This window comes from Taudactylus pleione, unplaced genomic scaffold (genome assembly GCF_031769625.1).
Source record: "Taudactylus pleione unplaced genomic scaffold, aTauple2 ptg000066l, whole genome shotgun sequence".
Taxonomy (NCBI): Eukaryota; Metazoa; Chordata; class Amphibia; order Anura; family Myobatrachidae; genus Taudactylus; species Taudactylus pleione.
In genome coordinates, this window is record NW_028284468.1 from 19,013,973 (window position 1) to 19,039,522 (window position 25,550).

At 42.8% G+C, this 25,550-nt stretch overlaps 1 protein-coding gene across 1 annotated transcript in view; it reads right to left on the reverse strand.

Moving 5' to 3' along the window:
- The window catches only part of GTF3C1 (general transcription factor IIIC subunit 1), a 232,364-nt gene that overhangs the window by 73,193 nt on the left and 133,621 nt on the right, over positions 1-25,550 (reverse strand). The window contains 6 exon segments of the mRNA XM_088466729.1: positions 634-807; positions 1,238-1,316; positions 8,630-8,765; positions 19,951-20,086; positions 20,176-20,353; positions 21,213-21,309. Of these exon segments, the coding sequence (XP_088322855.1) occupies positions 634-807; positions 1,238-1,316; positions 8,630-8,765; positions 19,951-20,086; positions 20,176-20,353; positions 21,213-21,309 (800 nt within the window).

Genomic DNA, 25,550 nt, shown 5'->3' on the forward strand with positions numbered 1-25,550 from the left:
CAGGGAGTAGATAGAAAAAGCTACAAGTGAGAATGATTACAAACAAAAAACTGACAGGCACCACCAAACAATGCTCCGTGCCCTGTGCCATGGCACACATTCCGCCGCCCTAGTTATGGCCCTGATAGGAATATCCATATGCTGCTAAATTCAAGGTGACCATTTCCAAAGGCAACCAGAGGACATATAGATAGATAGCCTGGCAAAGCAGAGGTAAGGCTGAGTACACATTAGGTGATATATTGGACGATGTGTCGTTTTGGAGGAAAATTTGATCATCATATCTTTCACATCACATAATGTGTAAGCTCAATCACATGTTCACGTGTATGCTCAATCGCATCGTTCATCGCATCTTCACATCTGATGTGCAGTGTATACCGACAACCGGAAGACCACAAGATAAATTGGTCAAATCACCTGAACTGCCAGTGATCTACATAATGATTGCATAGTATGTAATTAGATAAAATGCTCTGACATTCGGAAGATTGCATAGTGTGTAAGCTCTATATCGTGTGTTCTGGGATGAAGGGAAATTGGAACAACCATCAAGTCTTTTGTACGTCATTCTGATGTGTACCCAGCCTAAGTCTTATATGGACATTTACTTTAACAAGTTTCAATACTTACTCCTTCTCTTCTTTGCTTTCTGCTTTTTCTCAGTTACTTTTTTTTGTCTTTTTCGCTTTTGATTTTTCCCTCCACAAACTCGTTTGTTATGATGTGCTGTAGATTCTTTCACCATCTGAACAATCTCTCCATTCTCAGGCACGGTCACATCTCCAAAGATATTTTTGGGGCTACCTAACTCAAGAAGAACAGAAATAACATGTTTGAACAGCTACAATAATTATTTTATACTGGGCAAGTAGTATACCATTTGTAATGCAGAACAACCAGCTATCATGTATGCAGCTTCGTTAGTCAAGCATAAGATGGATAAGAACGAAAGAGTAAACACTTCATTGAACTGTATCATTACACAGAAGTCCTAATAGGAGGAGAAATACAATGGAACCAATTACCACCATCAATAAGGGAGTAATACAGCACTAACCTGGTTGGAAAAGATGAAATTGCCTGACCTGATTTCTCCATGTGTGGCCAACTTTAACTCACAACTGTTTACTAAGAAGTGTAGTAAAGCAGTATAACCACCTTGGGATAACCAGCATGCTCAGAACATCAGTTGGAAAAAAGTGTATATTATAAAGGAAATTATTCATTATTTTACCTCTTGAGCTGAGGGGTAAAGTATGCTTGGTCAGGAAAGTCTGAAGTCTTAAAGTAAAACCATCTTGTGCCGATTTAGTCTAAAGAACAACAACAAAAAAATAAAACATTAACACAAAAACCATAGATCCAATTGCCCAGCAAGGAAGATCTTACTGCTTATACAAACCTACCCTCTCAAGGATATTTGTGGCAAAAAGCACAAATACTGAGGCGGTGTGGCGTGGGCCCTGCACCCATGTTTAATGCTTACATCTACGGAGCCCATATATTAAGTAGTAGTAAAGTAACACATGTTAATATGGCTCTATTATATACTCTGCATGATAGATAGTATAAAATACATGCAAGTTGAGCAATCCTGCCAGCCAGAGGCACCTCTTTTTTTTCTGCCAGTTTTCATGGCAATTTTCCAGCAAGTTTACAAGTTGCAGGCTATTACATTTGACTACAGGTTGTGTCTCCCATATACAAAATTTCAAAATACAGGATTTATTTTTTTGAGCGCGACTGAGATAGTGACTCCTTTGCTTTCTGATGGTTCAATGTACATGTAAAAAATTATCTTCATGCTGTGTATTAGGTTGTATATAAAACAAATACACTTTTCGTATGTACAAAAACTTTGTTTGATTCACAAAATTATAAAAAATATTGTATAAGATTACCTTCAGGCTATGTGTATAAAGTGTATACGAAACATAAATGCATTGTGTTGTTATTATGGTATGCATATATTCCAAAATACGGAAAAATCCGATATCCAAAATACTTCGGTTCCCAAGCATTTTGGATATGGGAGACTCAATATGTACTTGTATGTTTGAAAAAGGAGGATTTATCGTCTTACCTTGTTAAATCCCTTTCTTCGACTCCATAGGGCCACAGGGATCACCGAGTTATAGCCTGGAGAGTAGAGTCTGAACCAGCATCAGAGGAAATAAACCCTGCAAGCCAGGTGAGTCAGGGTGGGCACCCTTTGCACAGAAGTGGGACTGTCTGGACTTTGGAAAGGGACTTGGACACCATCATCCTATTTACTGTTTTGGACACTTATGGGATGTTAATCCTCCCAATAATATTACACCATTGTGTGATTTATTTCTTTATTTATATGAAACAAACTGTCAAAAGGGACCAAGCGAGAATTTGGAATGCAGTTGATGAGAATATTGTCAGCTGGAACAATCCTTAGCGCAAGTAGTGTCACTGTTTTTATCTGCCCTGTGCCCCCTATGGAGCTGAAGAAAAGGATTTAAAAAGGTAAGACCATAAATGCTCCACCATGGGGTACAGAGATCACTCTGGGACATCCTAAAGCTGTCCCCCGATAAGAGGGGAAGCTCCTGGGCTGCACTGGAGCCTTTGCTTGAAGGCTGCCTATAAGAAGCGAAAGTGACAACTGCATAGAAACGAAAAAAAAGTGTGGGCAGAGAACCATGTGGCAGCTGTACAAAGCTGTACCAAAGTAGCTCCATGTTGAGCCACCCAAGATGGTCCACTGACCTTAAGGAGCAGTCACCACAACAGGGGCAGGAGATAGCCAAGCGGGGCCACCAGGATAATCTGTTCAAACCAGCCAGCCCCTTGTAAAAATTTTACACAACCATAGAGAAACCGATCTCAGGCTCTGTCCACAAAAAGATGCGACCTCCGGCAAAGAAACCAGAATCACAACTCCAGGTAGTAGAGGAACAGAGACACAACCCTGGGAAGGAACCCAAGCAAGACCGTATTACGGCCCGATCCAAGTAGAAGATCAGAGAGCGACAAGACACGACATTCAAATATACACCCACCGCGCCAAGTGATGGCAAGTAGGAAAAACAGCTGTCCAGGTAAACCAACGAATGAGCAATGTGCACCGCAATCAAGGACTCCCAAGGGAGCCCACGAAAGAGTCTGAAGAACCCAGGAGAGGTTCAATGGAGCCATCTGGTAAGAACAAATGGTAGCTGTACATAGATAGCGCCCTGAAAATAAACTCCCAAACCTCCGGTAGAGGGCCACAGGCCTAAACAATCTACAGAAAGAGGACTTGTGATAGCTGGAATCATCGGGGGAAGAAGCCTCTACCCAAACCACCCAATAGGCCCTCCAAGTCGGTAAGAAATTCTGTCCGAAGTGGGCTACTAGGCATGCAGTGGGGTACAACTGACCTCTCTGGAAAAAACCTTTCTAGCTTCTGACTGGTGTCAAGAACCACTCTGGCAAAGTGAGGCAGGCAAGAATCTGAAGGAAGTATGGGCCCAGAGACCAAAGAACCGACTGTAGAGGAAGACACAGTGAAGCACCAACTGAGAGGAGGAAAGAGCTGCATACTACGGGGGCCGTGGCCTAGCTAAGCCACAAGGATCACTGTGCTCCCTTCCAACTGTGACCCACGGGAGCATGGAAAGTGGAGGAAAGACAAATCAGTGCAGAAACGTCCACTGTACCGCCAGAGCGACCAGTAGGAGAGCTCCAGGATCTCTGGAGCAGGAACAGTATCTCAGTAACTTGTAGTTGTGCGAGACACCATAATCTCGACGTCCATCAGGCCCCAGCAATCACTAGGCTCTGAAAAGCGCCAGAATGTAGAGCCCACTCGTCCGAGTGAACGACCTGGTAGCCTAGGAGTCCGCTGTTCAAGGAGAACTGCAGGGAGGAAAGCCGCCTACAGAGCCGTAAGATGACGTTCTGCCCAACTGGGGGAGTGGCTGATCGTCTTAATGGAACCACAATAGAGAGTGCAACCCTGATGGATAATGTGGGCAACGTGTGTCGCGCTGTCAGATCAGACCAGGACCGGACGATGCTAGAAGAGTGGTAGAACCAGACAGAGCTCTGAAGACCATCCAGATATACAGAATGATGATTGGTAACAGGCTCCCCTGAGCCGTCGGACCAATCCTAATGACAGGTTACTGCCCTCCAACCGCGAAGATGTGCATCGATGTTGAGAAGTAACCTGTCCTGGTTCCCAAAGAGAGCGGCCCATATCCAAGTGGGTCCCATTGAGCTACCACAAATAGGGACGGTAGTTTGCATCATAAAAAGCAGACGGGATCTGTGTCATAGTGCCTCTGTGAAGGCCAGGAACGAAACTAGGCACACTGCAGCACACTCAACCCTGTCAAATGGGTAGACTAGAGAGCCCAAGAGCTGTCTGCAGGAGTGTAATAACACTCGGAATGGATGGAACAGTAACAGGAAGACCATTAGTCTGATGACAGGGAGGAATAGCCGTCGAACCCTGGAATCCAGCAAAGCTCACCCCCAAGGAGAAAAGCTTCCAAGTAATTATCCATCCGTTGGTCCAGTGAAGATCTATCCTGACCCCATGTGAAACCTGAGAATCCTGAAGTTCCTGCTAGTGCCCAGAGAATGATGATGGACTGAAACAAGCAGTCCTGCGTCTGACCAGTAATAGGCTGATGTAGTAACTCGCACCTTCAGTGACGGGGGACAATGACCCTGGAGGTTAGAGGGGAGCAAATAGTCTCCCAGCTCTGGCTGCTCCTGGGAGTGCTTGGGAAACCCGCTAAAGTATATATGAGTCCCAATGGGACTAGATCCTGGACAGTGCTGGTCCATAAATGGGAATACTACCCCTGAGCGGCTAGTCAGCCAGGTTGTTGGGCGTTATTCGTGGTCTCTAGACTACGAGAAAATGCAGAAACCAGCCATCCAAGCTGAGGTTCCTCAGGTGGAATTCCACCCCAAACTGTGGCAACATATCTGCCAGCTGTCTAGCGGATCATGGTCACCTACGTCAGGGCCCATAGAGGAGGAACTCCTTAATCTAGAAAGTAGACGGTCTGGTGCAGAAGACAGACAATTAATTTGGGTGCTACCTAGAGACTGTTCGGACCACGAGGACCTTCTCTAAATACAGAAGAACCTCTAACTCTTAAGGGTCCATGACAACACACCAGGAATGCAGCCAGAGGACTGTCCTGGTCACCACAGCAGATGTCCACACCTAAGAGGTTAATAAGACAACGTCAATGAACTAACAAAACTAGGTAACAGCCCGTCTGCCCCACAAGAGACAATAACGTCCTCAAACTGAGACCGTCCAGACCCATAGATGGTAGCGGATATACTAAAGAAATGGTCCATTAGGAGGTCCTCAAGCTACCTAAAGGAAGGGAATACATCGTCACACCCTTAGCTAACACTTAAGTACCTGGGCTCTGGACCAGGGGGCTGCTCCGTTTAAAAGTACAGAAATAGCCTTATTAGGGTCTACTGTTTAAAGGAATGGAGACTCTAGCGTCCTGTGCCTGTGCCGAGGAACAAACTCACATATCGGACAGGACCTAGCGCTGTCTGGCCTGCGCTATGCCTTCACTGGCTAGAATCTGCCACTCCTGTACTAGGTACGTAAAGGAGTGCTGCATCTACCTGCTTTATGGTATGTATATGAACCTCCCTGTGAGGAGGATGAAGTCCTGGTAATTCTGATGCTGATACTCCTGTTACATCCAGATAAGCTTCTTATTCTAAAGTTAAATGTATGTATGTTTGGATATGCACTTAAAACTGATTGCCTTTAATTACAGGTTGAGTCTCCCATATCCAATATTCTGAAATACGGAATATTTTTAGCATGACTGAGATAGTGACTCCTTTACTTTTTGGTTGTTTAATGTACACAAATTTTGTTTTAGGCTCAAAATAATTTAAACAATTGTATAAAATGACCTACAGGCTGTGTGTATATAAAACATAAATGTATTCTGTGTTTAGATTTAGGACCCATTCCCAAAATATTTCATTATGGTATGTATATATTCCAAAATACGGAATATTCCGATATCCAAAATACCCCTGGTCCCAAGCATTTTGGATATGGAAGACTGAACCTGTATCACCTAATTTAATGTTATTTCTTCATATGGCACACTGCAGATCACTGAGAATATGAGCTTCAGACATCAGGATCTGCTGTGAAAAATGTTATAAGCTGTTTTAGGCAAAAATTTAAACTTTTTGCCTATACACATGGTACGTGTGCATTTGATTATTTGATGTGGTCACCGTGGGAATTTGAATTTATTGCACTAGGAGGCACTGTTCTCTCTGTCACCATTGTTTCTAGATTCATAACCAATGTGAACCATTGGAATTTACTATCAAGCTGCCCCTGGAACCAGAGAAGAAGTGCACAACACAAAAAGGACGTATGTATTGTGTATTTGATCACTTACACTGGTCTACTTATATGTACTAGCACCAGAATCATAAAATATATATATATATATATATATATATATATATATATATATATATATATATATACACACACACACACACACACACACACACACACACATATATGCACACACATGTTCCATCTGGATGGCACTCCCAATGAAGATAACAACAGTTCCGGGTGCCCTCCACAGAAAACCACAAAAGAGCTTCCAAATATATACCTCAGCGGCGGCACTCCAGTAATAACATGTACAATGGTAAGAAAATAGTCAACTATCCACCTGCCGCTGCACATGTTATTACTGGAGTGCTGCCAATGAGGTGTGTATATATGTATGTGTAATATATATATATCAGTGTTCTCCCCAGGCTGTTTTTGGCGGGTGCACCACCCGGCACATTGGGAGCCTACAAGTGGGGACAGTATCTGGGAACTGTACAAAAAGGACCAGATCCTACAGACTTTGCAGATTTTTCATAATCAGACGACTGGGCCTTTAATAAGAGGAGAATTAATATATAAAATGTTATATCAAGTTTAAATCATTATAAAGTCAGGGTTTAAAACATTTTATTATTGCGAAGGCCCCCACCCGGCTAATTCTTGATGCCACCCGGCTGGAAAAATTTTCTGGGGAGGACACTGTAATGTAATATATTATATATATATATTATATATATATATATATATATATATATATATATATATATATATATATTTAGTAGGGATGTGCAGGCTAGGATAGGTTTGAATTTGCACGCAGAGTTCGGATTTTTCCCTCCAAAAATCGGGTATCAGAAAGAGGCAAAACGTCATCTTTCATGGACAAACATCATCTTCCATGGACCAGGAATGATGATGTATATATTATATATATATATATATATATATATATATATATATATACATATATATATATATATACATATATATACATATACATATATATATACATATACAGGAGCCCAAATACTCTCTGGAGATGTACTGAGGCATGCATTTTGTAATATGGCTGCCCAGCACCCCTCTATAGGAGGGGAGAGTGAGAAATCACACTGGGGCTTGCTGTCTACTATGAGCGAGCATGCCCAGGAGCTGGTATGGACCCCAGGAACATGGCCCTCACCGTTGCCAGCGGCGTCCCGTTACACGGTGCCCCCAGGACCAGCTCTACCAGCACTGCCGGTGGTCTCCACACCGGCGGTGTTAAGCTGCGAGCATGTGGCTCCCTGCAAGCAGGTAGCTGTGCTTATGTGCCCCTGTCAACACCCAGCTGTGGCCCCCGGGAGGAATGGTGCGACTGTCCCTTCCTGGAGTCCCACATGGAAGTCACCGACCCATGCGTGGCAGTGACCGTGTCCTATAGGACGCCATGCACTGCCTGCTCTTGAAGAAATTAATTGATATAAATTGATATAAATAGAATAGATAAATAAATTAAAAGAGTGAGCCACTTAAAAGCAGTCCCCACAAAATGGTGCCCGCTCCTGCTTGGCACCAAACGAAAACTGGCTGGGTATAGTGGAGAGGGAGCCTGGGAGCTGCTGGGAAGAAAATAAGTAACTATTTGGTGCCCAGACTCTCCTATCCAGGCTGATCCCTGTGCCCCTTTGTGGAGGAAGAAGAAATCAGGACTGCAAGAATGGAGTGGATAGTGATGGCGATTTTGTGGCGACTTGGCCTCCAGTCTCACTATTACATATGGCAACTTGACACTAGACAGAAAATTGACAGTTTTTTTTAAAATTGGAGGTTATTACATTCCTCCCTGAAGCTCCAATAGCAAGAGGTTGACCACATTAAAATGGCTGCAGAACGAGGGTATGATTTGGAGTACCAATAAGAATTTACAAAGTCTTTGACTGCACTTTCTGGTCTATCCTCCCACTCACATTTCCCTTTAAAACATCACCCCAGTCTTGGTTTTCAGCTGGGGACCATGGAGCCCGAGGAAATCCCACTGTTGAAAGCTGTCAACTTCGGGAAGATGAGGCAGAGCTTTAAAGCTTTGCTCCGTCCACTGGTGGTAGTGCAGGTTTAAAGCAAAAATTATCATTAAGCATTTGTGATATTATTTATAGGTTGGATCAATTATACTTTTTGGTGAAAAATGAATCAATGTGATGCAATTTGGAAATCTGACGTACGAGATAGCATTAAATAAGAATCTACCTCAAACATAATACTAACCCTTTTAGCTTTATTAATAATATAGCTTATCCAAATCCAGTTGCGCTTCAGATGGCTGTAAAAACTTGAGTCAAGGCCACCAGCTCCATCTCCATCTCCAGGAATCGATCCATCATCCACCACTTCTCTGCCTCCCCTTAAAAGGAGAATACTTTTCTTAATATTCATTGCGCTAGTTCATCAAAAAGTCTTTAATGTCAATACAAATCAAAGGACAATGTCACCCAAATATTGTTTACTAAATGTATAATATACAGATGTGTCCACATACATCTATCCTCCGTGCACTACAAGTCACGTTACACAACGCATGAGCCCCGTGCAAATCGGTAGCGTTGAGATTCTTTGCGTGCGACTTTTCCCATTAAAATGTGTCTTATTAGGAAAGTGATGCAAATAGGACGCACAAGCAGCTTCTGCTGATTAAAATGATATGCAGCTGTGTTCTGTGTGTGACTGTATCTGCATGTGAAATGCTTCATTACAGTGTCAGTAGTTGAGACACTAACGTAGAATTTCGTATGCAGATACAGCCGCACACAGAATATAGGCATGCCGCATATCATTTTAATCACATGTATGTATGTATGTGTCTCCTATTTGCATCACTTTGTGAATAAGACACTTAGGCCCGTATTCAATATTGGAGTGAAAAGTCTGTGCTGGACTTTTCCCTTCACATCGGAGCTTTTCTGGGGATAAAGTATCGGGCGCGTGCCCGCTTTATCCCTGTATTCAATTTGGAGCCGGCGAAAACAGGAGCCTACGGAAAGGTATCGGGAAAAAATAGGGGAATTTTGGGGAATTCATCCTGGGACCCCCCTAATGATGTCCAGACATGGGGGATCACTGTGGGTACCCCCGTTTAGCCCTGCACAATGCATTTTTTCTGCATTTTTAAATAGCCATGCCAGGTGTTTTTTTCCCGACATTGAAGAAGTGATTCAGAAGAGCACTTAGGGATTTTTTTTCGTTTTTAAAAGTGTTCCCATCAAATTTGGGGTTCATGAAAATGGGTACTAGCATATTTTTAAGTCCCTAAACTAATTTTGTTAAAAATTCTGCAAAAATGCACCTACCTATTTTAGAAAACACCTGCCACATACTGAACCTAATTCGCTATTTTTAAAAACGGTCCCCCATTTTTTTTTTTTTTAAACCCCCAAAATTATTATTTTTTTTTATTGGTGTCCCTATTTTTTTTTAAAACTTTTTTTTTGACACAGTTCGTTTTTAGGGGCTATTCCCAGGGGTGCATGCTATTTTTTTTAAAGCCTGCTCCCCTAAACCCTAATTCTGCACTTTTTTTTGCCATGTAAAACATGGTGAAAACTTATAACCGTTTTTTTTACAAAGGCTTTTCGAACCGGCAAAAAGTCTTTGCAATTGAATACGGGGATAATTGAAACATGCGAAAATGACATCATCGGCGTTTCCGACTTTTCGCAGCCTAATTGAATATGGCCCATATTAAGGGAAAAAGTCGCACGAAAAGACACTCTGCACTACCGAGTCATGCCACGGCATGGTGTGATTAGAAGGGCTGTTTAACGTGCAAGGAGGCTAGATGTGTGTGGACACATCTGTATGTTCTAGTTGGATCAAATGAATAAGGTTCTAAAGTGTAATCATTAAAGCTAAATAAATGGAAAAAAAAGTATATCCCTGAATATCTGTAATGGCTAGAACGTAGCATAGAATTACAAAACCACTAAGAAAGCCTATGGGAATTTAGTTTTATTGTCAGCTTTACTTTTTTTGTAATATGAGAGAAATATAATGTAGAAATCATTCTATTAGTGTGTCTTTTTTAAAAATATCTCAATTATAGCACATTTATTACTTTCATATAGAACAGCGCCTGAACATTTTTATCTAACAATTATGTTGATTATAAAAGTATTGCTTTGCAAATTTTGGGGGTCCAAGTAACACAAATGGGCTGCCAGGGGGGGGGGTGCTCAAGTGTAAAATAATTAAGAACCGCTGCTTCAATCAACAGTGTGGTGAGCCACTAGTCTATCTGTAGACATCAAAACTACAAATCTTCCTGCACCTATTTAACATATTATGAAATCGGGATCAGTATGATTTACCGCCGGCCAGGTTCAAATCCCGGCAGCGGCAGCCCGACAGAGGAGGTCTAGAGAGGTAAGTATAACTAATCTAATCCCCCCTAACCCTGACCCTCCTTTAGGGTGCCTAACCCTAACCTCCACCCCAGTGCCTAACCCTAATCTCCACTCTAAGTGCCTAAACCTAACCCCCCCTTCCCCATCGCCTTAACCTAAGTCCCCCGGGGCGGTACCTAATCCTTTCCCCCCCCCGGGGGTGCCCAACCCCCCCTTCCTCTAGCCTGATCCTAACCTCCTGGGGGGTGTCTAACCCCAAGTCCCCCCCGGGAGCCCTAAACCTAACCCTCCCCTCCCAGCGGCTGTCCGCGGCCGGTGCCAGGTATCCTTTCGATCGGGATGCCGGGCGCCGGTCTCCCGGCGTAGGTAAAATGACAGGTGTCGGAATTTCAACGCCCGTCATTTAACCCTTGCCGGGATTAAGCGGTCGGGAAGCCGGCGGTTGGCATTGCGTCCGCCGGCTGCCCATGAAATCCAATATATTGCCATGTTTAGTTTTATATGCATTCCTGAAGACTCTGATCACAAGCCTGCACACCCACTTATCAGAAAGATACTGTAGGAACCAGCTCCCCTCTCAAACAGGAAAATTTCAATATGCCCACAGACATCACTCACTTTATACAGCTTCCAGAGCTAAATAGTGTAATAATAATGGAATGATGCGAGTTCTCCCAAGCCTAAGAAGCACTGGGTGGACTTTGAAGGCAGGCTATTTTTCATGGCTTCTACGTACACATATTTTGTGGCAAAGAAATTATGAAGTGCAAATCCAGAAAGCAATGCCTCTCATTGCTTACCTGTTGCACAATACATACAGGAGGACTCGGAAAAGGTAATTGTGTTCCGTTTGAAAATCCTAACATGCACTCACAGGAAAGAATAGGTACAGTGCAGGACATGCAAACCTAGCTTCATTCGAGGTTGCCTCGTCAAGGGACCTAACAATATTAACACTGCAGTCACTTCCAGCACAAACAGCTGGGATTAAAGACTGTTTATGCGGAAACTGTGCAAACTATAGCTTAGACAGTATGTACATAATTGAATGCAGCTCCGGAATGGACTGTAGAAAGGACAGATCCATTCAGTAGCCATAATCATTACATATTTCCTTTCTTTGCTGCTTGAACAACTAGGGTAATTTGGGTTTGGCAACACTGGGAGCTCTCTCACTTCTAACAGATGTCAGACTGTGGGTTCAATACTATTAGCTGCGAGTTCCCTCACAGCGTAAGTGCGGCTGTATGCGACTTGTGGTGCCGTTGCCAATGTTTGGAGCGGCACCTCACTCTCTTTGCGGCCAATAGGATTGAGCCTTATGGGTCCTGTGCCTTTACCACCACAACGTCTGGTGGTATAAAGGCTTGGGGAACTATGGGTCTGATTCAGATATGTACAGTGTTGCATAGCCACAGGGACCATTCAATTAGTGCCTCAGACAATTTGATTTAACCATCTGTGCCCAACCAGAGATATCTGTATAACCTGATGAACTGTTGGGGAGCCTTGAGGACCATGTTTGGGAACCTCTGGGATAGACATTACTAAACACCCTACTACACACACACACACACACACACACACACACACACACACACACACACACACACATATATATATATATATATATATATATGTACATACATACATACATATATATACACACACACACACACACACACATATACATACATACATATAAATTTCCACAAAAGAGGCACTCACAGGCTGAATAAGCTTTAGAAAAAAACTAATGCTTTATTGCATTAGCGCATCTACGTTTCGGGGTACATTCCCCGTCATCAGGACACAAATAATACATACAAAATACAAGTGATTTATACTCACAGTCATGGTGCAATTTCCTGCCGCGTGCTGTCCCGGTCTCAGGTGTCCGGCGTTCTACTTCCGGTCTCCATGTCACCATATTACCGGAAGTGACGCTCGCCGGCTCCAGGAACCAGCGCTGCAGCTAGGAGTGACAATTGTGTATGTTAAAATGGTGTGAAATGTCCGCAAAAACCATAATCGATGTGCCTTAAATACATTATTATTTAGACATAAGCCAACCTCCAATGTTGTCAAAAAACATACTATATATTATAGATTAGTTCTAATCATGAAAACATGTTGTAGACTTTATATTACCATTGCTCCATCTAGTGGACAAAGTTGTTAATACATATGTAAAAATAAACTATCCATATATACCAATCCTGTTATATTAATTTATTACCACATGTTTATCTAAAATTATTATTATTATACTGTTGCCTACTACTTACTTATTGCCCACCCACAAAGAAAGACACGGGTAGTTTTAATCTTACTAACCCATATATTTTTCACTTTATACAATTTCATAGGAAACAGTTCAAATTTAAAGATTCATAAACCATAAGGGTTGACTGTGTTCATTTTAAATATCCACTGACTTTCCATCTGAAGCAATTTTTTTGCTCTATCTCCTCCTCTAATTTGCCACAGGACATGATCAATCATGCGGTATCTTAATGTAGCCAAGGGATGATTAGCTTCTAAGAAATGGCGAGCCACGGCTTGTTCACTATGACCCTGCGTTATAGCCGCCCTAATGGCTGCTCTGTGTTGGGCCATTCGTTCCTTAAACTGTCTGCCCAGGCCACATGGGCAAGACAGAAGGTAAACCACGAATTTTGAAGTACAGGTTAAAGAATGCCTGATAGAATAAGATTTACCAGTATATGGGTGGTTAAATTTATCACCAGCAATTAAAAAACTGCAGGTTACACACCCTAGGCATTTATGACAACCTGGTTTTCTCATCAAAAATTTCGTGCTAGGTATACTACGATCAATAAGGTCAGTCCGTACCAACAAATCTTTTACATTTGGGTTTCGTGTGAAACTGGGTAATAAACGACTGTTTTTCAAGGTTTTTAATTGTGGGTCAATTGTAACTAAAGGCCAAAATCTCTTCACTTGTTTGACAATGTCTTTACTTTTATTTGTGTATCGATTAACCCAAGGAATACTGTCCTTTTTAGATTGTTTTTCATTTTTTTCTTGTAATAAAACAGACCTTTCTATTTGTACAGCTTTCTTCCTAGCTTCTATTACCATTTTTTTAGGGTAACCCCTATTGAGGAATTTTTCAGTCATCTGTTCCAATTGAATGTCCCTTTCTATCAAATCATTGTTAACGCGGCAAACTAATGAATTGTGATTATGGCAAGCTGGATATAGTGGATCTGGGATGACAGCTGTCATATTTCAAAAGAGTATTTCTATCTGTATCTTTACTGTACAGTTTGGTATAAATGTTATTGTCTTTAATGCTCAAATTGACATCTAAAAAATGTACACTATCAGTGCTAGTAATCACTGTAAGTTTAGCTGAACTAGATGACTTAGTTATTATGTCTCTCTATCAGGAGTTCCAGATTTTCTGTAGTACCTGTCCAGAAAATTAATAAATCATCAATGTAGCGCCAGTACTTGTAAATGTACTGGCTCACTTCCATGGATGAAAAATATAATGATTTTTCAACTTGGAACATGAAAGCATTTGCAAACACCGAGGCTGCACATGAGCCCATGGCACATCCCGATGTTTGCACAAAGAACCTCCCATCATATATAAAATAATTATGGGTCAATGTGAATTCTAATAAGGTCAGAAAAAAATCAATCTCAGGTCCCTTATAAAGACTGTTATCCGTAATCAAAGATCTAACCGCATTAAGTCCCTCTTGGTGCGGAATGCACGTATAGAGACTTACCACATCGATACTCGCTAGTATAGTCTCATCTGGTACAGTATCAATGTTTAATAAATCCCGTAACAGGGAGGGTGTATCCTTAAGATGGGTAAAGGTGTTGGAAATGCAGCAGCTGTAAATATAAATCCACAAAGATAGCTAATGGTTCACATAAGGAGCCACGTGCAGAGATTATAGGTCTCCCTGGAGGCCTTTCACTATTTTTGTGTATCTTTGTTATTATATAAAACAGAGGCGCTTTGGGATGTTGTGTTTGCAATACATTTTGTATCTCCAATGAAATGATTCCCTGTGAAACCGCAGTGGACAAAATGACATTAAGTTCTTGCTGGTATTGTACTGTCGGATCATGCTCAAGACAACTATAAGTGTTGTCATCCGATAATAATCTACAACATTCCATTTTATACAAATCTATATCCCATACTACTATCCCTCCCCCCTTATCAGCTCCCCTTATAACAATGTAACTTGGATGGACAAATTAAAAACACAAACGGAGATTTACCGTAACGACCTTATTCGATATAAGAAGGAGAAATTTACTAAGGTGCAACTAGATTACTCTCAACATCGGGTATATAATTGGTTGCACACGGCTCATCGATTTTCAGATAAAACGAAACAACGACGAGGGAGAATGCGTCAGACTGAATCAAGACGGGCTGATTATTCAAGTACCTCAGCAAGTGATAATGACCTATAATCTCTGCACGTGGCTCCTTATGTGAACCATTAGCTATCTTTGTGGATTTATATTTACAGCCGCTGCATTTCCAACACCTTTACCCATCTTAAGGATACACCCCCCCTGTTACGTGATTTATTAAACATTGATACTGTACCAGATGAGACTATACTAGCGAGTATCGATGTGGTAAGTCTCTATACGTGCATTCCGCACCAAGAGGGACTTAGGGTCTGATTCAGACCCACTCGCGAGCGGCTGTCCGCTCGCAAGTGGGTCGATGGTGTGCACTGCGCATGACGGAGGGAGCTCCGTCGTGCGCATGCGCGAGACGCGACGAGCGAAGGACTTTCCTTCGCTCGTTGTGTCTGATCAAAGGGGGCGTGCTGTCGATGTTGATTGCACACCCCCTTTGGTGGGCGTGCCTCCCAGACGGAGGCATTCCCAAGGGAACGCCTACCGTCAGAAGCCGGCCCCACTGACATCACTAGTAGAGCCAAAATCACTCCGGGCCTTGCGGTTGAGAAACTCAACCGCAGGCTTTGGCTCGCAGTGGCGATGGTCACGATGGTCTCATCAACCTGCACGCTCGTATATGCTGTGGGTGGTGACCCACAGCTATACGAGCGTCCAGGAGGACGCTCCATAATTATGGAGGTGGGCCCTGATTCAGAGCGAGCGCTCTGGTCAGAGCGTCCGGCTCTGAATCAGGGCCTTAATGCGGTTAGATCTTTGATTACGGATAACAGTCTTTATAAGGGACCTGAGATTGATTTTTTTCTGACCTTATTAGAATTCACATTGACCCATAATTATTTTATATATGATGGGAGGTTCTTTGTGCAAACATCGGGATGTGCCATGGGCTCATGTGCAGCCTCGGTGTTTGCAAATGCTTTCATGTTCCAAGTTGAAAAATCATTATATTTTTCATCCATGGAAGTGAGCCAGTACATTTACAAGTACTGGCGCTACATTGATGATTTATTAATTTTCTGGACAGGTACTACAGAAAATCTGGAACTCCTGATAGAGAGACATAATAACTAAGTCATCTAGTTCAGCTAAACTTACAATGATTACTAGCACTGATAGTGTACATTTTTTAGATGTCAATTTGAGCATTAAAGACAATAACATTTATACCAAACTGTACAGTAAAGATACAGATAGAAATACTCTTTTGAAATATGACAGCTGTCATCCCAGATCCACTATATCCAGCTTGCCATATTCACAATTCATTAGTTTGCCGCGTTAACAATGATTTGATAGAAAGGGACATTCAATTGGAACAGATGACTGAAAAATTCCTCAATAGGGGTTACCCTAAAAAAATGGTAATAGAAGCTAGGAAGAAAGCTGTACAAATAGAAAGGTCTGTTTTATTACAAGAAAAAAATGAAAAACAATCTAAAAAGGACAGTATTCCTTGGGTTAATCGATACACAAATAAAAGTAAAGACATTGTCAAACAAGTGAAGAGATTTTGGCCTTTAGTTACAATTGACCCACAATTAAAAACCTTGAAAAACAGTCGTTTATTACCCAGTTTCACACGAAACCCAAATGTAAAAGATTTGTTGGTACGGACTGACGTTATTGATCGTAGTATACCTAGCACGAAATTTTTGATGAGAAAACCAGGTTGTCATAAATGCCTAGGGTGTGTAACCTGCAGTTTTTTAATTGCTGGTGATAAATTTAACCACCCATATACTGGTAAATCTTATTCTATCAGGCATTCTTTAACCTGTACTTCAAAATTCGTGGTTTACCTTCTGTCTTGCCCATGTGGCCTGGGCTACGTGGGCAAGACAGAGAGGCAGTTTAAGGAACGAATGGCCCAACACAGAGCAGCCATTAGGGCGGCTATAACGCAGGGTCATAGTGAACAAGCCGTGGCTCGCCATTTCTTAGAAGCTAATCATCCCTTGGCTACATTAAGATACCGCATGATTGATCATGTCCCGTGGCAAATTAGAGGAGGAGATAGAGCAAAAAAACTGCTTCAGATGGAAAGTCAGTGGATATTTAAAATGAACACAGTCAACCCTTATGGTTTATGAATCTTTAAATTTGAACTGTTTCCTATGAAATTGTATAAAGTGAAAAATATATGGGTTAGTAAGATTAAAACTACCCGTGTCTTTCTTTGTGGGTGGGCAATAAGTAAGTAGTAGGCAACAGTATAATAATAATAATTTTAGATAAACATGTGGTAATAAATTAATATAACAGGATTGGTATATATGGATAGTTTATTTTTACATATGTATTAACAACTTTGTCCACTAGATGGAGCAATGGTAATATAAAGTCTACAACATGTTTTCATGATTAGAACTAATCTATAATATATAGTATGTTTTTTGACAACATTGGAGGTTGGCTTATGTCTAAATAATAATGTATTTAAGGCACATCGATTATGGTTTATTTATGATTGTATAGTGTAGCCCGCTTTTTGCGGACATTTCACACCATTTTAACATACACAATTGTCACTCCTAGCTGCAGCGCTGGTTCCTGGAGCCGGCGAGCGTCACTTCCGGTAATATGGTGACATGGAGACCGGAAGTAGAACGCCGGACACCTGAGACCGGGACAGCACGCGGCAGGAAATTGCACCATGACTGTGAGTATAAATCACTTGTATTTTGAATGTATTATTTGTGTCCTGATGACGGGGAATGTACCCTGAAACGTAGATGAGCTAATGCAATAAAGCATTAGTTTTTCTCTAAAGCTTATTCAGCCTGTGAGTGCCTCTTTTGTGGAAATTTATACATACGGGGGACGTCCATCCTCAGGGAGAATATATATATATATTCCTCTCACGCCCCACTCCAAGAACGAGGCGGCACTCCCAAATAATCATGATGCAAAAAAACGTGTATTTAAATTGATTCAGTGACACATGTTATCAACGTTTCAAGGTCCTTAGACCTTTTCATCAGGATGGGTCACAATATGTGAGAAAACGAAGATCAAACCTGCAGGTGCAGGCGTCTTACCTTATACAGTTGAGGGTCTCCTCCCCACAGCGCTGCTACCCGAGTAGGAGGCGGGCCACCTGACTGGCCGGAAACCGGAAACGGCGGAAGCTGACGCATGCGGTTGTCAGCTTCCGCCGTGTCCGGTTTCCGGCCAGTCAGGTGGGCCGCCTCCTACTCGGGTAGCAGCGCTGTGGGGAGGAGACCCTCAACTGTATAAGGTAAGACGCCTGCACCTGCAGGTTTGATCTTCGTTTTCTCACATAATGTGACCCATCCTGATGAAAAGGTCTAAGGACCTTGAAACGTCGATAACATGTGTCAGTGAATCAATTTAAATACACGTTTTTTTGCATCATGATTATTTGGGAGTGCCGCCTCGTTCTTGGAGTGGGACGTGAGAGGACTGCATGTGCTTAGGAAGGCACCCCTCCGCTGATCTATTCATCCAGAGTGCCAGGCTTCCATGGGAAGTATATATATATATATATATATATATATTTATTTAGTCCTGCACGGACCGGCACTCACCCGATGGATTTCAGCAACTCCGGTGCACTCTGGGTGAATATTGAATATGAGTGCAGTACAAACAGGCAGCGGCACTCGGAGATTTGATATGCGTAAAATATGTATTAAATACACATAGTGTAACACCCAACGTTTCGGGACAGACCTGTCCCTTTTTCAAGGTATAGACCTTCAAAAAGGGACAGGTGCGTCCCGAAATGTTGGGTGTTACACTATGTGTATTTAATAAATTTTTTACGCATATCAAATCTCCGAGTGCCGCTGCCTGTTTGTACTGCTATTATATACATATATACACACACATACACAAACAGACTTGCCTCTTTTGGGCACATACAGCATTTTGGGGGCAAGGCTCCTTTTCCATTGTTTGTAAGAGCCAGAATACCAGCAAACACAATCCTGGATAAACAGTATTGGAGGGCAAAAGCATCTCCATCCCGTCCGGTGCGCCATCTTTAAATTCTTTCACCCCTTGACCTCGGGTGAACTCATGCGTCAGACCGCCACTTTGATTGCTGGGCCGGCCGTGTCCTCTGGACCTTGGCCCGCTGTCAGCTGCCCCCAACAGCGCCGCTAGCCATCCCCAGCACTTCCGCCCACCATACTCCACGGAGACTTAACAGTTGCCCGGATAACATATAGCGGCAGAGAGGAGTATCGAAAACAGCGGGGACACCGGCACATGTCGTGCACAGCACAGGGGTCCACTCACTATAACATGCCTCAGCCTCTCCCCAGGGTGCTACCAGATGCGCGTTTACTTGGAATAAATTAGGTAAGTCCCCCGTGAACAAAATAAGCTTCCTACACTAACTAGGAGACAGGAAAAAAGACTAAGGAGGTATATGGTGAGGGTACCTATATACCTAAGTTGGCAGACCCTAAAAAGGGGAAAAAACTTCCTGTCTAATAACAAGGTAGGACCCCAAAACCCACAAGAGCCCAAGTCACCAGTGGAAATAAAGTTCCTACATATATCCTACGGATAAATGTCCACAATTGTCTGATTTCTGTCATGGACTAACAGAATGGAACAGCTCCTGACCTCCCATCCATGCCAGAAAAGGGAGTAGAAAATGACTGCAGATGAAGTCCCAGAGATTAATACTGCAAGACAAGCTGTCTCGGAAAGGCTAACAACTCAGCAGGAAAGCTACTAAGAAAACAATATACAGTTATAATACAAGGAGAATAGATAGGAACTTACGGAATACTCTCCAGTATGTTACATTTTCGCTCCAGTTGCTGTCTGTCTTCCTGTTCCGGGTCAACATCTTGTCCCAGTAGACTTTCATCCTGGGTCTGGGTATTTGTTTTCTTGCCACGAGGGTAGCGGACAATACCTACAATGTGAAATTAAGCATTCAGATTGTGCTATTCAAGAAAAGCCACATTTCTGGGGTGCACAGAGAGCAATTATCGGTAATCTTACCCAAAGGTGTATTTAGACAGACAAACTGCAGATCAAACCAAAAATTCTCTACATCTTTAAGCGAATCCAAACTATAAAGTCGTTTCTCAAACGGATGACTTCCTTTAGCTATATTGTAGTGTGGTTCACAGGCTGTCGTATCTACAATGGTTGCATTTTTCTTCACATACACAAATACCTGAGAGGAAGTAAAATCATAATGATAAATATCTCGATTAGATTTAGTTTACCTTATATTTTCCTCTCTGTTTACACATGGACCACATACGGACATGCTAGCTCTGTATCATTTGAGATCATTGAAAACTTTCCTAGTGCACATATACGTACTGTGGCCACTGGTGAGATATATAAAGTAGTTTCTTTATACAGCTTGCAGGCCACATATCAAATCCGAGTAACAGCTGTTCCCAAAACATAAGGGCTGCTGCCCTATAACTCTAATAGCATTCCAAACAATTTGTGGACTAATAAGAAATACTTCAGAAAACGTCCAAGCTCTTACAATACTCTGCAACAGCCAATAGTCTATAAACAATATCTGCATAACAGTTTGCAAATCATTTTTGTAACGCATATGTTCTATGTAGAATATGGTACCTAAATAACTTCTGCACTGATGCCCATTGTGGTAAATGAACAGTTTACAGACATAATGCAGTATTAAGCATCAATTTCCTGCTATCCTATACTGACACTACAGAAGCTACAGTCTTACAGGAATGCAGTTGGACTTTGCAGCAGTATATTTGGGGAGACCGTACTCCTGACAGTTTCGTCTCGCATACGAGATATTTTACTTTTAAATTCCACCTTGTTCCAAACAATCACTTACTATCCATTTAGTAAAAGCAGTACTAATAAATAATATTGAACATTCATTGAAATATAAAATAGTAAGCTTAAGATCTCCTTGCTCTCATCAAGTTTCTGAGCTTAATAATTTATACAGTATTTTAAAACCAAGTGACATCCAGGTAGGGAATTTATATGGTTCAGTGTTTATGCACAAAGAGCACATTATAGTCTACAGGTACCTGATCTTTGTCTTGAAATTTTTCAGTGGGGCCAAATTGCACTAGGCCCATGCAACTTAATTTTTGCAGCCCTTGAAACACAGAGAAGACGTATCTCCTGAAATAAAAAGGTGACTGTCATTAATGTCAGTCATTGAATCTGGGAAAATCTGTCCTAATTTAATGTGTCCCCATAATGGTGCGTACACACTGGGCCATTAAAGTGGACGACTGAAAGATAACGATATCGTTCAGTCGTCCACTTTATCGTCCATTTTTAACACAAAAATGATGAACGATAACGACGACGCACGTTCCCGCGGGTCGTTCGTCATCATCGTTCATCGGGTTAACATGCAGGCCAACCTGACGATGTCGTCAGGTTGCTGCATGTTATGGAATGGGGGAGAGAGCCCGGCGCTGAACGATATCGTTAATGATATCGTTCAGCGGGTGTGCTCAATGTCATGAACGACATTGAGTACAGCCTGCCGGGGACACACTAGACAATATCGCACAGGGAGCATATCGTGTAGTGTGTACGCACTATAAGTATTAGTTCTCTTACATTGATTCACTCTGTCTTACTACATCACAGTTACACCACACTTCCAGCATCCACCACTTCTACCGTGAGTGCTTGGATCAATGCATCCACTATTTACAAAGCACAAGAAGCAGAGAGGGAAAATAGGAGCTTTGTGGGTTGTGGATAAACAATACAAGATGCAGAATGTGTACTTGATGTTAATTGCTTTTCTCTAAAGCTACAGAGATTATTCAGATAATTCACCTATATAAAGAAGGGAAATGGAAAGAAAGAATGGAAACATCCTCCCTATAATTCAGTTTTCTGCTTTTCCTCCACAGTAAACTTGCCCAGAAAGGAGACACAGAGGAGCACAGTGTAACAATATTCCTGAGTTGTACGGCCTGTGTCTTTATATAGCCTCGGAGAAAGTTGTCTAACAGTACAAAAACAGGATTTTGGTACTTACCGGTAAATCCATTTCTCAGATTCCACAGGGGACACTGGAGCTCAAGACACTGGGGTATAGATGGTGGTTGAGTAGAGCCTTACAGTTTACATCATCTAAAAGTGTGACTCTATGCCCCATCATCCCCAGTTAAGAAACTGTGCCTGAGAGGAGACTGAGAACAAACAGGAAAAAAAAGGAGAACAACACTCTGCAGCCAGTCACACTAACAAACATACAAAACTGCAACAGAAATGGAGCAGAATATTCCAACGGGATAACCGTGAAGCAGGTAAGCAGCACTGGGCGGGCATCCAGTGTCCCCTGTGGAATCAGAGACATTAATATACAGGTAAGTTCCAAAATCCTGTTTTCTCCTTCATCCACTAGAGGACACTGGAGCCCAAGACACTGGGGACGTCACATAGCTTCCCTCATGGGGAGTGCTGAGAAACCTGCAACATCCTGCGGGCAAAACTAGAATTAGAAACCACAAAAGTATCAAACTTGTAAAAACGAACAAAAGTTTGCAAAGAAGTCCACGTAGCAGCATGGCAAAGCTCTCTTGGGCTCATAGCTCTCCTAGCGAGATGCTATTGCCTCCTAAGAGTGACAGCACCTGTTACTAAGCCCAGGTGTATTAACCATCACTCCTGCTACTCAGGAGTAGTGGTCATACTTACTAACTGCTGCGGCCGGCATGCTGGGCTAGGGGGCCAGGCGAGGAAGCCCGGACACTAGCCAGTGTCAGCTGTGGCGGGTCCTTGATGAGCCCGATGACTCAAAATGTGGGGGCCTCCCCTCAGGGTCACCGGACACAGGCTGCAGTAGCCACGGCGGTGCCCTTCCAGGCGGGTCACGCATACCAGGCAGACTGCCACAGTAAGCATTCTGCCTGTCCTCACTTATGTAAAAAAAAATGTAAGTAAAATAAAATAAATAAAATTATTAACAAAAGGCTGGAGGCAGTCCAATGTTCACCGGCTCTCTCTGACACATTTTTAAAACTGGGGCTGATGGGGCATAGAGGGGGAGGAGCCAGCCACAATTTTAGATTTAAAGTGTCTTGAGCTCCAGTGTCCCCTAGTGGATGAAGGAGAAAAACCCTTTTTTCCCTTTACCGGTAGGGGATCATGGATGGCCATTACAATGGGAGAGGAGGAGTACCTCTGGGATGTACGTCCTGACGACTTAAGAAAGTCTGCTTCCCAATTGAGGACTCCCGGTATGAATATTGCCTAGATGTCCGGAAGATGACACTCTGCCCAAATCAGAACCTTTGTCACTTCCTTCATGGCTGCATGACTTCGCGTGTCTCCCCGATGATTGAGATAGGCCACTGTAGTTGCGTTGTCGAACTGGATGTGGACCGGGCTTACCTTGGAGCAGGTCCTGTGCCATGAGAAGTGCTTTGTATACCGCTTGCAGCTCCAGAATGTTTATTGGCAGATGACTTTCCTGATTTGTCCATCTTCCCTGAAAGGTGTGATGAACTGTCACTGCCCCATCCCCAAAGACTGGCGTCTGTGGTGAGAAGCACCCAATTTGGAATCCAGAATGGGTGACCTTTGTCCAGATGATCCTTTTTTAGCCACCACAGGAGGGAGAGACAAACCTCTGGAGTGAGAATGATCCTCTGGGACCATATTAAAGGATACTGTCCGTTCGACATGGAGAGAATCAATCTTTGCAGATGCCTGGAATTAAACTGAGCATACCCCACCACGCTGATAGAATGTATACCCTTCACATGCGTACTCCCCATGATAGGGCCGCTATCTTGTCGCCTGGTAGAAACACCCTTTGTACCTGAAAATCCAGAAGTATCATCTACTGTGTTGGAGAAAGAGGATTTCTTACAATTGATGATCCAGCCGTGCTTTTGTAGGCAGGCTATGGTCAGTTGCAATGATAGGCTCTAATTTCCAATGATAGCAAAGCGGAGTGAGTGAGAAGTTGGTCAGGGTAGTTGTGTTCTGCATTTAACAGATTTATGTACAGATTCCAGATATCTCTCAGTGTGGAAGAAACTGTGGGCCTGATTCAGAGCCGCTCGTTCGCTCTGAGCGATGTTCGCACAACTGCGCATGCGTATGGTTCGCAATGCGCATGCGCAAACCAGTCATTGCGGTCGGAAATCGTGCGCTCGTAAAACAACAAGGGGCTGCTAATTTGATTGACTGAGTGTACCGTTTGTGGGTGGTAACAGGGGAAGGTGCTTGAAAATGGGGGAGTGGAGATCCGAACGCAGGCGTGCCTAACGGTCAAAACAGCGTTTAATGGGAGTGCATAATTAGTAAAGGAGCGTCATCGACCACGTCACTTGGTTGTCTTTTAGCCTGAACTGCTTGCAGTGATAGCGGGAAGTAAATCCTACCACAAGCACTGCGAGCAGTTCTGATGCCTTTCGATGTTCCCGATTAATCTAATAAATAACGGAGATGACGTGTGATGCGAACGGCAAAGGGGCGTCTTTCCAAAATAACGAGCGCATTTTTCGGCGCTCACTCAGACATAGAGGCGTCAACATACCGCAAAGAGCGAGAGCTCAATTTAAATATCCGGCCCCTTTTTAAGAACGAGCGTCCGCAAATAGCATCCGGGTCTGAATCAGGCCCTGTGAGCGGTGTTACCTGCAGATACCACAAATAGAATTCTGGAGAATGCCGCAAGGAGAGTTTGATTGTTGGCATCTCCCAATGACAGAGGAGTTTCACTTAATAGGGATCGGTAAGGAGAACTATGAGAAAAGCTTAACAGACCTATATGCCCAGCTACATCCTTGCCGCTGGCGCGGCAAATCGTGCCACGCATGGCACGAGACGCGCGCCCGCCAGCCGATACGAGCACTGCGTTCACACCCGCGACTCCATAGGAATGCACGGTGCGATCGCAGTGCATGCCATAGCGTACTGTAGCGTATGCAGGGATTCGAGTTTGGGGTGATGCGTGCGCACGATTGTGGCGCGATCACCAACAATGTAACTGGGCGCATCTGTATATTAAAAATTATTAAAACAATATAATGTTGAAGCTGGATAATTGGCTGAGACAGAATCTGTTAAAATTAAAATCTGCACGACGCCATTTTGCGAATGGTCGTCCAGTGCCATTTTAGCAAATCTCACACATTATAAGTACATACGGCGATGCGATTATTTAGCATCGTGCAATTCCCACGCAATAGAACAATGTTAAAAGTCCTCATTATATAAATACATACATTTACTAAAACATATAATATGAACAACCCTGCAAAACACATACCACAGTGTACTCCACAAATACATAGTCACACAACGCTAACTAGCGTCTTTTCTTAATATCCTAACACTTACACTTTGCACACTTACATAGGAAGGTTCCCTAGCATTAAGGTTAA